The sequence below is a fragment of the Lagopus muta genome, chromosome 9 (assembly GCF_023343835.1).
Source record: "Lagopus muta isolate bLagMut1 chromosome 9, bLagMut1 primary, whole genome shotgun sequence".
In the NCBI taxonomy this organism is placed as follows: Eukaryota; Metazoa; Chordata; class Aves; order Galliformes; family Phasianidae; genus Lagopus; species Lagopus muta.
The window spans coordinates 11,112,580-11,127,570 of NC_064441.1; the positions used below are offsets into that span (position 1 = coordinate 11,112,580).

At 37.1% G+C, this 14,991-nt stretch overlaps 1 protein-coding gene across 4 annotated transcripts in view; it reads right to left on the reverse strand.

The window, feature by feature from the left end:
- Positions 1-14,991, reverse strand: part of ATP13A3 (ATPase 13A3) — a 53,979-nt gene that overhangs the window by 6,342 nt on the left and 32,646 nt on the right. For all 4 annotated transcript variants that reach the window (XM_048954499.1, XM_048954501.1, XM_048954500.1 and 1 more), the window contains 19 exons: positions 14,663-14,851; positions 13,723-13,784; positions 13,005-13,155; positions 12,464-12,580; positions 11,501-11,518; positions 11,244-11,397; positions 11,038-11,158; positions 10,149-10,273; positions 9,149-9,327; positions 8,540-8,662; positions 8,378-8,457; positions 7,551-7,593; positions 7,348-7,457; positions 6,597-6,693; positions 6,013-6,085; positions 4,941-5,118; positions 4,103-4,290; positions 2,967-3,055; positions 2,468-2,548 (listed from right to left, as the gene is read on the reverse strand). In XM_048954499.1, the coding sequence (XP_048810456.1) occupies positions 2,468-2,548; positions 2,967-3,055; positions 4,103-4,290; positions 4,941-5,118; positions 6,013-6,085; positions 6,597-6,693; positions 7,348-7,457; positions 7,551-7,593; positions 8,378-8,457; positions 8,540-8,662; positions 9,149-9,327; positions 10,149-10,273; positions 11,038-11,158; positions 11,244-11,397; positions 11,501-11,518; positions 12,464-12,580; positions 13,005-13,155; positions 13,723-13,784; positions 14,663-14,851 (2,178 nt within the window). The remainder of the gene's footprint in view (positions 1-2,467; positions 2,549-2,966; positions 3,056-4,102; positions 4,291-4,940; positions 5,119-6,012; positions 6,086-6,596; positions 6,694-7,347; positions 7,458-7,550; positions 7,594-8,377; positions 8,458-8,539; positions 8,663-9,148; positions 9,328-10,148; positions 10,274-11,037; positions 11,159-11,243; positions 11,398-11,500; positions 11,519-12,463; positions 12,581-13,004; positions 13,156-13,722; positions 13,785-14,662; positions 14,852-14,991) is intronic.

The following is a 14,991-nucleotide window of genomic DNA, read 5'->3' on the forward strand; positions in this document are numbered from 1 at the left end:
CAGCCCCTACAATTCTGTGATTCTGTAAACATCACAGCATACTTCATGCTGTAGCTGTGCTTTGTCTGTCTGCTTTAAACACCAGTGGCATGCACAGAAAAGCTTCCAGAGCGTGCCAAATCTGAGCCACCAGCAGGAGCTGTTTCAGATTTTGGAACAGAGGGCAGAAACTGAGCACTCTATTCTGTACATCTAATTATTCCCATCTGACCAATCTCAGCTATGAAGGTGTGAACCATGGCATTCAAGGCCTTCAGTCTATGACTCTCTGATCTCTAAATAGAATCTGTGTTTAACAGTTGCCTAAATTCTGCCATTGAAAAAGGGAGCTGACTAATTGGACTTAACGGATCTTAATGCCTGGTACAAAGAATGTGCCACACTCTGCACATCTAGACTGGCATCCACATGGAAGGAGCCGAAGTTTCACAAAGTGTTTCAGAAAACAGGTTTGGTACAAACACATTTGGAAATCATTCCTGCTTTGGAAACAATTAAACTACACAGGATCAGAGAGAAGAGCATCAAATAGGAAGCGTGATAAGAGAAGAAAGATCCAGTCTTTCCCTGTACCTCATCATGATGAAGCATTTACAGGGCAGTTACCAAGGAATTAGTCTTAGCAGAACAAAGAACAAGTGTCTAAAGAAACTATTCAGCTAACAGTGAAAGTGGAATAAATAGGCTTAGAAAGTCAGATGCAACACTTCCAAATAATGTCAAGAAAACTAAATTGCATGATTCTATTCCACCACTACAGCACGTAGTAACAGCAAGAAAAATAGAAAAATCCATTTTAAAGGAATGTGACACATCATCTTAAGAAGTTGTTCTGCTAACAACAGTAACTAGAAAAGATACCAACTAAAACTTGCAGAGGAAGAAGAGGAGATGGGTTTCGCAATACTCGGGGAAAGCAAATGCTTCACAGGAAATACATTGCTTAGGTCATGCTTACTAGAAGCTCAGAGGTTTACAGACTGATGTGGCAACTGACAAAGCCCAGGATAAGAGCCTTATGAACGTTTTTCCTCAAGAGACACACACTACGTGGAGGAACACACCGTGAAAAATCAGTCTTTCTACCTGAACTTTTGTGAAACATCTACAGACCTACAGAAGTTGGAAAGATTTTCTGCAGAACAAAGCTTTTTTCAGCTGCAAGGTAAGTAAGGTAATTTATTTCCTTCCATTAACTTCATCATTGGGCTGAAAACTAACTACAAGTTATTTCTACCTGTCGACACAAAGCTCAGGTTATTAACACCTATGTGAAAACAATGAAATCTATATTCCAGTAGGAGGGAATATAATAATATACCTTGCAATTTATATTTGGAACAACATTCTGAACTCAAAGACTTGATAAAGTATCCCAAGAACTTTAGTTGATGTTACTTTTAATGTTGTGATACTTTTAATGTTGTGAATAGAAGGGAAAACTTAGTTAACCAGAAAGAAAATTAATTCCAGAAAGAATAAATAAGAAAGAATATTATTAAGAAAATTTAAAATTAATAATTAGTCATCTTCAAAGGCCAAAGCAGTATGATGCCAGCAAACATTATTCTAGTTACCTTGATAGCAATCCCTCACACAGTAATGGAAAAACTGACTAGAAGCTGCAGAAAATGCTTTACAGTAAAAATGGATAATTGCAGTGGGTAAGATAGTGTTTAAAGGTTTTTTCATCTTGCAGAAGAAAAATAATGACTACTGGCTGCAACCAAAAACCAAATGTGTTCAGGTTGGAAATAATGCGTCATTGCAACAGGAAGAACTAACCACAGGAGTAAATGACTGGCTAAGAATTCAGGCTATCCAGCAGATGTGCCTCTGTTAACACAGATTCTTAGAAACAACGGAAGGGTACCTGGATGAAAGACAGGCAGATTTTCTGATCACATTAACTATAGAATCAGAGCAGAGGAGGTAAAAAATATCCAGAACTACTGATGCTGGACAAGCTCAGGACTGAAAAGAGCAGATCTGCTCAAACATCTCTACTTTTGCACTTGGATCAGATTATGCAGTTAAACAGATAGACCTGCATTATTCTGAGCAGTAAGATGCATGTATGATGCAACTGAATGAAGATGGGCTTCCTGAAGGATTTTATACAGCAGTGATATGTTATTCTGAGATCCTTTAACAACGCAAATAAACATGGAGCATTCTGTCCTATGAAATAGTTGAAATAATTTTTTCAACTTTTCACTTTCCCCTCCTCACTACTTTTCTTTTTCTTTTTTTTTTTTTTGAATCAGATGGGTTTTAAAGTTATGCTTTTCACACAGAGAACATTTGACACATTAAGTCCAGCCTGGAAGGACATTTTTAGAAAAGCAAATTTAAAAATCATTGCTCCACTTCCACTGGCATGCTGTGGAACCTAAACAAACCTAAACCAAACCTACAGCTTAGGAGAAACACTCAACAGTAAGTATTTTCCATGTGAGTTTCTTACCTCCATCAGCACGGATACAATTGCATTGACAATAACAATGATGAGAATTCTCAGGCGCCACTCATATGGCACACACACGAGCTGTGAGAAGAATTTGCAAGACATTAACACCACATACATGAAGTAGTGAAAACGTGAACTCAAAACTGGCTCCAAGTTATAAATTCATACATACATGTAAACAAATACACAAGTGCATAGGCACATAAAGCTGGATGTAATTAATACTAATACTTATTGCAAAATCCTGCTTCTCATGCTTGTTATCTCTCTGAGAACATTTTAAGGTCTTTCATCACTCATCCGGTTGAACATTCAACATACAGTTTTAACAAGAAAGGAGGACACTAACTGAAGCATTTCACTTGTGCCTCTATACACAGGTTTCAAGGAAACAACCTCTCCTGTCCACAATCATAAGTTAAATCTCTGAAGGGTCAAGTTTCCCCAAGAGGCAGCCAGCTGTCCCAGAAGTACAGACACATCTGCTGAATCTTACCTCAAAAGACATGTCAATAAGTTCAGAGGGATGCAACATGATGAAAAATAAGAAGACATAGAGAACTACCACAGAAGTAACAAACAGAACTGTAAAAGAAAAAAGAAAAAAAAAAGTATTTTACATACTTTAATCAAACCATCCCTCAATCAGAGTTTTAGAGAGGTCTTGTGTATATCACAGGTTTATTAATCTCTGGAAATATTACTGACCTATAATCTTCTCCCAGGTATATTTTTGCAATACAAGCTGTGCTACATGCTCTTTGTGAGTCATAAAGAGATAGAGCAAGAAGACTGAAGTATTTACTTGCTGGACTTGGTTGACTTAGAAACCTTAAGTCCACCAAGCCAGAATGATTTAAAGGGAAATATACAGCAAGCTGCCAACTAAGCAACATTACTTTATCTCCTCCTTATTTGTGGAATATACGTATATAGGTGTACAGACTTACAGAGCCTTATATCTGTGTCTATACTTATCAACTCGGAGCCAAATAAAAACTCTTGTTACTACATCACAAATAAGCACCCAACTTTCTACTGAGCATTTTTTCACAGTTTTCTACTACCGAGCTTAAAACAGAGTGATGAGTTCAAATTTCTGCAGACTAACCAAGTAATAATCTACCACAATGTACCAGGTACGTCTTCAAAAATAATTTAACAGTACCAAATAAATGCAGCAAACATACATGCCAACAAATTTAAGATTAGGTTAGTGCAAAAAGCAAGGAGTTCAGTCATAACAACCCACCAGAAATGCCACGAGTCAATGAGAAAACTTCACCCAGTGCCATAGCTGACTGAAGTAAACTGGATTTTTCAATCAAGTCCCCTTTTGAAGTTTATTTTACATAATTTACTTTGAAGACATAGATATTCTAGTCTTACAGAAACAAAATAATTATTAACACAAATTTCTCCATACACAGCTGATACTTCCCTATTTCTGACTATGATTATCAGAGGATGATTGCACTATGTTCTCCTAGTTACTGCTGCTGAACTGGATGTAGAATTGGAAGCAAGCCGTGGATGAGTACGTGCAAAGAAAGTGACATGGATTTTTTTTCTTAACTGCATATAATGTGATACCTTAAAATATGTAACTGTATATAGTAAGAAAGGACTTACAATTTTTGTAGCATGGTTGTCTAAAGGGCTTTCCTTTTGAAAAGACAATTGCAACTATGAGGTACTGAAAGCTGGATATAAAAAACAAAGTTGTGTTTTCATAATTTTTAATGTTATGTTCATCATCAAGAGTCTCGTTCCCACCGTGTGCAGAGCTGATGTTTGTGGCATCCAATAAATTACATGCACTGCAACATAAACATTTAAGACTGAGTTAAGAAGAAAAGCCAAAGAAGGCTGAATCCTACTTGTTAGCAGGAATAATGAAAGAAATCACTACAGTAGGTTAAAAAAGCATATCCTGAAAACCTACTATAGATAGTAAGAATTAGCTCAAGCCTGACGCAGGGAGGCAGCAATTGTGAATTCTGTGCTTCAATTTCTTTTGTGCTTTCAGCAAGTAAAATCCCTTCATGAACTGCTTAGGGACTGTCACCTTATACAAACTTGGGAGACAGGTAAGAAAATACAGCAAAGCAACAAAATATGAAATTGCTTTCATTTTCAGAAATATAATTTACTTGAACTCAGACAGGAAAACAAAATTTTATAAGTATAAATGAGTCAAAATAGGCCTCAACCATGAACTTCTAATTTTGATCTCAGACGTCCCATACCTGAAGAATCTTCAGACCCTGCAGTCTGGCTCTGACCCAAATCTGCATTTCAGTCATTGGACAGCATCTATATATTAGGTACATGCTTTTAGGTACATTAGGTACTAATGGCCAGCAATAGAAAAGCTACAGTTACAAAATGGTGGATAAAAGCAACAGCATTACCAGCGATTCCTTTTTGATTGATACCAAATCCTTTAAAATATCACTGAAACACTTACTCAGATTCTGGTGTCCAACGTTCAAACCAGGGCTGCTGCTTGACCCAAAGAAACCCAACAGTTTGGAAAACAAGGCAGATGATGATCTGAGACAAAACGGAGCACAGAAGTGGACCTGAGATAAGGCCTGATGGAGGCCTTTGCGCAACTAGCTCCTTCCAAGCAGGGTTCAGGCTCACTGCAAAAGGGAAAAAAATACATACCATCTATTGCATCATTATGATTTTCGAGAGTTATCCTGTTTATACTCTGTGGAACTGAAATGGCTTCCTCATGACATCTCACACTTTACACTTGGAAAATTCACCTCCATAGTCCCAAACTGCAAACGTGAAACCACCCAACCAAGATTGTACCACCCTACATGAATGCCACAGTGCCATTTGTAAGCTGGTTACCCCTTGCAGCACTGGGCAGCTGGGGGCAACACAGAAACCATGTGACAAGTAACCGGCAGTGTGCCCAGACTAATTCCAGATAGGGCAACTGTAAGGTTCTACAGCACATTTCCCATTTATCTGGTGCAAGCACTTGTTAACCAGCTTCCTCAGTTGTAGTCCTCCATTACTTCAAAGAAGCAGCTTCACTGAGCTTGAAAAATAGAATTCTAGTGTTAACCAGTAAACTGAGTGCTAGGGTCACAGGTGAAATGAAGTACTTCATTAGATGATAGTTTGATAGATAGACACTTTCTGGACAGAAGTTCAACTAATAAGACAAGAAGTCAAAACATTTGAGAAAGATCATGCTGGAACAAATACTGTTTTGATTCCAACAACACTTTCCTTACACCACTCCAGATTTCTGACTTCCTGTATTGTGAAGAACTGCCTTTCTAAGCTTATGCCCATGACCTGCTTCTTGCACAAGGACATATCACAAACTACAGGTGAATCTGATTCAGTACAATGGTTATTGTTATTTTTCCAATACAAATACTGCAATAGTTGTAACATCTTAACTTTGCACATCACAGTGCTTATTCCAATGAGCAGTAAGTGGTTAAAGAAAATCTGACAATGCAAAAACTGCTTCACAGAAGCCACCAACAGCAGTTCAGCATAATACTTACTAGTGAATACAACCACCAAAATGATTGCCAAATCAATGAAGAGAAACTGGTGGTCTCCCAAATTGCTCAGGATCTAGAGAGAAATCAGAACTGAAACATCAGTAACTGCTTCAACACCAAGAAGCATCTTACAGTGAAACCTACCCTATAACAAATCAGTCTCTTTCCAACCTGGCTTCCTCTACCTGCAGATCTTGAGTACAATTCACAGATCAATTCCCAAAGTATGAATATATGAAAATTCCAGTTTCAAGAAGCCTAAGGTGACATTTTTTTGTAATTTAAAGCTGATCATTTTAAAATAATGTATTTTTATTCTTTAATGCATTTTTAGTCAACTTATCTGGACTTCCAACTGTAGATATTTTCTTCTCACAGACATTAACTACAGCCTTTTTAAAATACACACAGCATGTTTTTCAAACAGCATTAGAATCAAGTACTGTGACTAACAGCACTTTCAATCTAAAGAAAGATTTCTGAATGTGCTTGCTGTGTATTCAAAGAGACTTGCAACAGTTTATAAGTATGAGCTTTCAAATCTGAATTACATTGACATGGCTTAATCACAGCTACGTACTTACAGAATACAGCAGAGTAACGCTGATGTACTGGATAATGCTGTACAATGCCATGAATTTAAATACACAGAAGGAAGTTATTAAAGCAGCACGGCCTTCCCTGTCAAAACAAATGCAGTCACGTAACTAGAAAGCTTTACAAGCGCAAGCAGAAACTTCAGTTTAATTAACTGCAATTAACTACATCAGCAAGCCTTTCGAGAAACACTAGCGTGAAGACAGTGCTCAGACACGTGGAGAGGAAAGGAGGGTCAGAATGGTACACTTTCAGGTGCAGAGCTGTGAGGATGCCCTCTGAACTGAGCCACCACCACACTGCAGTGTTCTTTGATTTCATGTGGTTTTCCAACAAAGTTTTTAAAATGAAAGTCTGCTGGCAAATGCTTCTATACAGCACAAGTTTATTATGTGGATTGATTGGATTATGATACTGAGAAGCAAGGCTATCTCAACAATTTTACCACTTGCAATCATACACGCACTTTATGGAAACTCCAGTAGTAACAAAGACATCAGAAGTACTAAAACTGTACAACCCTCTCTTAAAATGAACTTTACACAGACAGGACTTAAAACAAAATTAATCATGCTATTGCAATTCCCTATTCAAATCACTTTCAGTAAAGAAATAACTACAAAAAATGTATGGCTGGTCCTTTAATTCAGCTGGGCCTACTATAACATCAGACATATTATTAACACAGAATATACAGAATGAGTGACATGGATACATTTACGTTCATGGTGGCATTACCTGATCAGCTTTGGCACGCAGGAAATACTAGGTGTCCTGGAAGTGAATGGTGATGCCACAGAAGCCTCAAGTTCAGACAAAGATATACCACCATGTGCCCTCTTTAGTGCCTGCCAATTCATATCGAAATAGAGAACATTTTAAAGCATGCTTTCAGCTAAAAAACTTGAGCAGTTCCATATGCAAAATAAAAATGTACTTACACCACAGTCATTTGCACCATCTCCACACATGCCCACATAGTAACTACAGAAAACAAATACATGTTAGGGTTCTGGACTGCTCCCCAGTCATGGTCCATTTAACTGATTTCATTTAGTGCTTTTATATTATTTGATATATTCCATGTTTGTACAACCATAAGTGACCCAAGATGCTAAAAGCACTTACTATTTACATTACATATAAGGACACAGATAAAAGTAATGTGACTTATCCAGTTCAATCAAATCAATAGTAGTTATCACCTATCATCCCAAGAAAGTCTAAAGGTTATCTTAGTAAGTTGATACTTCTCTACTATTTTATACAGAAACAACATTTTCATAAAGATAACCCTAAAAGTGTCTATGAAAAAACCACCAAACTTCTGAAAAACCACAAAGGTAAGAAACAGTTACGTGAGCAACAGTTTCAAAGTTAACAGTTTGAGCCTTGACACTGACTAGCAACACACTGACAGTAAGTGAACACAAGGCATCACACTAGTACTTCTTCAATACCTGCGTGTCACTCAATAGATTCGCTCACTAAGCCAAGAAATCAGATTTATAGATATGCTATTCGGTTTAGTTACTCATCACTTACAATTTCATGAAGCTTGTACAATATACATATTCACAACTAACCAGCAGATGGCTGTACTCTCATTCAGCCCAGCTAATGGGCTTATTCACCAACCCTAGGAAGTTATCTCAGCCCAATCTTTTTCATTTGGTGTAACAGCTATCAGCACACATCAGCTTTTTTCTCACCGCACAAAACATCCTGTCAAGCTGCCACCCCTTTCTATACTGAAAGAAATACTTACTCTACATTTTGTAAAGCTTCCACCAACTGAGTTTTCTGATCAGGAGCCATGCGAGCAAACACAGTGCCATGTAATACGAGCTGAAAGAGAGAAATTTCTTAGTGTTCAGAAGACCAAGCCTGTTCTTCATTAAAAGTACCCAAATTCAAGTAAAATGCTCACCTTGGGTACCAGGTCCTGAAAATGCTCCAAAATAACTGCAAACGACTTTCCATTCATTGCAAAATGGTATTTGGTCATCTGAAGATCCTCAAGACTTTCATGGACCAATTTAACTGGAATATCCTATCAAAAGGAGTTTAATGTTCTAGCTGTAGTGCATTTTTCTAGCATGTAGTGCATATTCACAGTATAATAATAACAATAATCTTGAGGATTATTCACTCTAGTGAAGGCTTCTATGAGCTTCCCTTGAAAAAAAATCTCATTCTATTACAGCATTTATTTAATAACAAGAACATATGGCTTAATGTTCCCATCACATGTAGCTAAAGCAGACTCAAATTGAAAACTAGAAAAAACCCCACATCTGCACAGCTAAAAGCCAAATCTTGCAGAGAAGTTAGAAACAAATTAAAAACTAGCTCCCCATGTTGTTTTACTACTTTTCAATATTTCAAGGTCTGCAAGTTAAACAGTACAGCAATTTAGAGTTGCCACTTAATGGCAGACTTCCTATTTAACAGAATAATAAAAAGTTGGGGGACAAAGAGAAACTGAGCAGCAAAACCAAGTGTTTATACACTAAGGGCACAACGACAATCAAATTACCTCTGAGTTTATGGCTGGTGATGAACTAGTGCATCTTGCAAGGGTATCTGCATAATGCCAGTTGATTCTGGCAGCCTGCCCATCCTTTGGAGGTAGTGCTTCAGCAATAATGACCTTATCCTGAGGTAGAATCATTCCACAATCTCTGGCCACAGAGATAGCAGTTAACATGTTATCTCCTATGAAAGAATTGCATTTTGAAAGGTTTGAGTTAAAGGATCAATACATCCATATTCAACATAAAAGAAAAAGCTAACGAAGCCAGTTTTAAAGCAGGAGGAAGGCTGTTTAATACACCACTGACATCCTTAGAGCCAAACAAGTCACAGGCAGATGTCATATCACATCCTTTACGTTCCTCCACTCACTAGCATCACTGCCAGCTAAAAATGGTACATACAAGACAAACTCAAGAGTTCTACTGCCACCCAATTACAACTCTGTATTTGTCTGTCCTGTATATTATAAGTTGTAATATTTGTGACTTAAAAAAGACCAACGTTACACAGAAAACAGCACAGACAAACCCAAAGCCACAAGCAGGTTAAGAAGCCATTCTTCCAAAACAAACAAATAACTAACTTTAAAAATGAAGTAATGTACTATATACATTAAATTGGAATGGTAGGGATGGACTCTCAGGAGGTCACACAGTAAGAACTCCTGCTAAAACCTAGTTATGAGATTAGACGTGAACTTATGCCTAGTCCAAAGATGTTCAAGGATTTTCATCCTTCAATTCAATAAGAAGTAACATGTTAATATGTTAATTCTACAAAGTGGAATTAACCCTTTAATGATTTCAGACCTCTGACTTACAAAAGCACCTCTTAACCAAAATGATGTGTAGTTTCATAACAGCTTCTGAACGTCATTCTTGCATAAACACAGCATTATCCCATTGTATCAACACAAACATTTTTACTTCATACACTACATTCAAAATAAATCTGTTCAAAAATAACTTCTTTTTTTGTTATATGAATGTTTATGCACTAACCTGTAACCATGACAGTGCGAATGTTGGCTTTATGCAAATCTTCAAGTACGGCAGGGGTTTCTTGCTTTAACTTGTTTTGCATTATAATTAACCCCATAAAATCCATGTTACTTTCAATAGCATCTCTGTATGAAAGGAGGCAAGGAAAAGAACATTGGAAGAATTACAATTATTTGACATAGTTTAAAGAACCTGACCTTATGCTTATCAAACAAAAGAGACATTTATTTTAACTGTGCAAAGTGTGAAGAATTCACTTTTTAAGAGCAATCCAAGAGAACACCACCATTTCCATTCATTTATGCTCATTCCCCTTGTTTACACTGAAAATAACAAAAGAAAAAGAAAGTGTTGTTTCTTCTCGTGCACAACTGTCTAGTTCTTCAATCAGAACTCTTTCTGAAAGATCTGACATTCCCCAGAAGGAAGGTTGCTCTTGGAAAAAATGCTCTGATACAGCATTCACTCAAATTTTCAACTGTTTAGAATGGATGTCTAATTTCTTTTCCCGATTAGCTGAATCAGAACATACAAACTACCCCAGTAAATTGTCAAAGTAAGGGAGATTAACAGTCGTTAGCTAATTAAATGACCCCTTAACTACATTTCATATGAAACTCAGTGCATTTACAGGTCTTGTGTATGCTACTGCCACTCTAAATTTTTGTAACACTATTAGAGGAAGACCTCCTTAAGTTCCTATGTAGTGCTCAGGGTTCAATTAATGAACATACAGAACTGCACAGCAAGACAAAAACAAGCTAAAGAAGAAGAGTAATCGGATTTAAACCAAAGTAAGCATAACACGATTACTCCAAAGCATGCAGTTTTTAAAGCCTGCTGCTATTTAGCTTAAAGGAAAAGAAAAAAAAAGCAAAGCCATTCTTACCTGTTAATGGTCTGAACTTTGTGCCATGTAAGTTTAGACTCCAACTTTCTGTGAGCAAGAGCAATAACTCGGAAGCCCTGCTTGGTGTATTCTTCCAGGACGCTCTCAAAGTCAATAGGAACTTTAAAAAGGTCAAGTTAAGAATGATTAAAATTAGTCATACCACAGCTGAGCTGCACAAGAGAAAAATCAGGTTGTTCCTTTACCTGTTTCCTGCTTACACAAGCTTGCAATCACTTCAGGGGCACCTTTCATATAAGCATCCATTCTCTTCTCCCCAAGAATTCTCGCTATTACACACATGCGTTGCAAAACTGAAGAAAATGGAAACTGGCGCACAATCCCAATTTCATAAGAGGTCTGTGTAACAGAGAACAGAAGAACAAAAGGGTTACATCCACAACTTCTGAGAAATAAAAAAAAAAGGAATGATTTATTGAAGAAGAAAACCAACAGCACTTACCGAAAGCTCAAATAATTCCTAAGGAAAAAAAAAAGAAAAGAATTCCTGTAAATATTTAAGTATTTTTCCAAATATAAAATATTTAAACTTAATATTAGTAACATAAACTGGTAAACCAATTTATATTTACAGCACCCTCAGTCACATTACATTTGCAATGGATTGCAATGGAACAAACGATGAACATGGATATACTGTACTTGTTAAGTACCTTTTACTTTAATTGAGATATATTAGATCTTGATTAGAATTTGTAATTCTTTTCAGTCAAACCTGTGTCCACTTAAACCACGTAAATTATTAAAGTAGTAAAGCATTCCAGAACAATGTCACTATTACAGAGCAACACAAAAGTCATGTAGCAAATTCCAAGAACGTTCTTAGCTACTGCACAGTAATAACTGCTGTGTGTACTCTGAGATCTGAACAACAAAAAAGCTTCTAGCCACTGCAGAAGAACTCACAAAGCAACCAACTTGCTGTATGTCCTCCTGCTACCTTACTCTGATATTCTGCTAGAGTTCTTGCTTGCATTCCTTGTGTATAATAACATCCCAAGTACATTCTATTTAACTCAGCACTGGCATTAAAACAAGCATCTCTAAAGGTACAAGGATGGCAAGAACCACGGTAAGCTCACCAAAGCACTTTATTAGCACACTGAAAATTTAATGATACTAATATTCAAATGTCTGAACTCAAAAAGCATTACTGCACTCTAAAACCAGCCTATTGGTGTCGCAGTGCTGGCAATCAGTCTGCTTATCTATTACAGCACCATCTGCTGAGCCACTTTTTGCAACAACAGCTAAAACACGTCTTCTCTATTTTTGCCATCAAGAAAAACCACCAAACAATTCCATAAATGTCTGAATAATATCAGCCAGATCAGCATGCACTAAAACATATTTGTGTAATTTAGAGGATTAGTTTAATTTGACAAAATGCTTTGAATCTACGTACCATTTCTTGATTAGTTGCTTGCTTGGATTCTGGAAAAAGTTGTTTCGAAGGTCGCACCACCGTTGGCATGATTCGATTATGAAGTGCTGTCTCCTCTTCCGTTGCTTCTTCTAAAATCTGTATGAATTAGTTGATCATTTTTAATGCATTCATTAACTTCTTTTTTTTCATAATTTCCAGGAAACAGTCTTGGAAATGAGCCCAAAGCGCAATGATTTGTTGTGAAAGTTCAATGTTCAATGTCTTAATTTAGCAGTTAACCTAAGGCTCATTTAGCTATTTTACAAGTTAATTGTATACAGTAAACCTTTGCTGCAATCCTTACATCATCAAAAGCAGTAAATGAGCTGCTCACGTTTTTTTCATGTCTATGAATTGTTGCACAGTGTAAATTTTAGAAACACTTTCAAGTTAAGACCCCCTTTCCACATTGACAGATAAGCATTATCAAAAGCCTACTTTTCCATTACAACATCACATAATACCACAGCTTGTATTTGACACTTAATGGTGACTTATTCTGAATGAAAGAAACACTTACCCAACCTATTGCTTCAAACATCTTCAAATCAAGTGGATCCCCAGAAAGCACCCCTTCAATTTTAGTAAGGGAATGACAAGTTGCCATGCAAGCAATAAACTCAGACTTCAGCAAGCTCTCACTGCAAGCCCTCTTTTCCGGCGAAAGGAAACTAAAACAATGAAGTTATAACATACTTAGCACTATAATTATTTACTATGAGCCAATTCAAAAGGTTTGTTTAGATTAACAGAGGATAATTGACTGCACAAGTTTCTTCACTATTTTCACACATGACAGAAGATGGATCTAGTCTCTGGACTGGAACCTTTAGAAATAGTCAGAACTCCCAACTGATTCAAAAATATTAATTCATACTCTAGTTTGACTCCCCTTCTACACAGGCTTTGTCACTTTAAATGTAATTCAATTAGCTAAGCCAATTCATCTCAGCAGCCCAAAAAGTCATCGCTAGGAGGACAGGGCTAAAGAAACATGCTGTACTTTAACTACATTGTTTCTTCAGTATGAAGCTAATGAGATCTCAGATTTTAACCGATTAAATTCTCCCTCATCCTCTTCTGATTTATAACTTTCAGTACATCTAAAACATTTTTTCAGATGCATTCTTACAGCTTCTAACAGAAATGCAAACTTAGGAGCTCAAATTAAATCTTCCTCTGCTGAAGATGCTACAGAACAACTAAATATCAAATCTGCTATCAACTGTTATCCTTACCAAGCATTTTCCACCCGCTGAATTCCCCAAAGATCCAAGCCATCCTCAGTAAGTGTGCCAGTCTGCAAAGTGAACCAATGGGAGGTGGAAGAGAAAAAGAAAATTCAGAATGAAGTTATCCTCGAGTAAAAACAAATTCACAGTTCATGAGCTGTATCACACCTGAAGAATACATTTTATTTCATCTTCACTTAAAAACTGAAACTACAAATAGCTGCCTGTTAGCTTTTTGCTAGTAACTAGGCTCCTGTTACAAAACCTTAAAAAGCACTGAAAGCAATCGAGCACCGACCTGAGGACCAAAGTAACAGATCTTTAAAATCCTGACATGATAGCTCAGTATTCTCTGCCTTTGGAGAGCAGTGACAGAAGAAAACAGGTACTGAATCGTCAGTACTACTCTCCTGCATGACTGAAACAGCAGGTGAAACACATTCACAACAAATATTTTCCCTGTAAATATTTTTGTAATAGTAAGTTCAGTGTGGATTCTTAAGATTTCAGAAAAACATCTAAGAAGAAAACAGAAGAGGATTCTGGCTGCACCTATTTCTGTCTTTCAACTGTGCTTTTGTTAAACAACAAACAATTAAACATTGGCTTGACTCTTCATTTAAGTAACTTCATATGAGTAACGAGCGTGACTTCACAGTTCAATTTTCCAGAAGCCTTTGTGCAAAACAGAACCCCCATAATTTTGGTGTGTCAGTCAGGACTTGGAAGCCTTTAGATGAGACAAAATTTATGTATTACATAAACTTTTACAGCAGATCCTAAATTGAGGGAGGTAACTGACGGTAAACATTGAATACCTGACAGTTAACAGGTGACCTACACCCAAACGGAAGTAACGCATTTCTCAGTAGTCACCAGTCTACGAATTCCCTCTTATTATACACTGCCTCCTCTTAGCAACACTAAATTTCCAAGTTCCACCCACCTTATCAAAACACACAAGATTCAGCTGGCCACAAATATTTATCCTTTGAGGGCTGATGCAGAAGATGCCAATTTTTTTCAACCGTCTTTGTGCATAAACGATGCCTGCAGTCATGGCAGCAGGGAGCGCTGGGGGCACCGTGATCGTGATAATGTCAAGAGATTCAATGACGATGGTGTGAGCTGGAACCTGCAATAGAGGTCAAAGGTAATGAACAAGAACTCAGTGTCACTATCTCACTCTCAGCAAAGAGACTGTCCTCTCACTCTCAGCAAAAGCAAAATTTGTGCTGTGCTTTCCCTAGAATAACAGGATCTGGACTGCCTAGA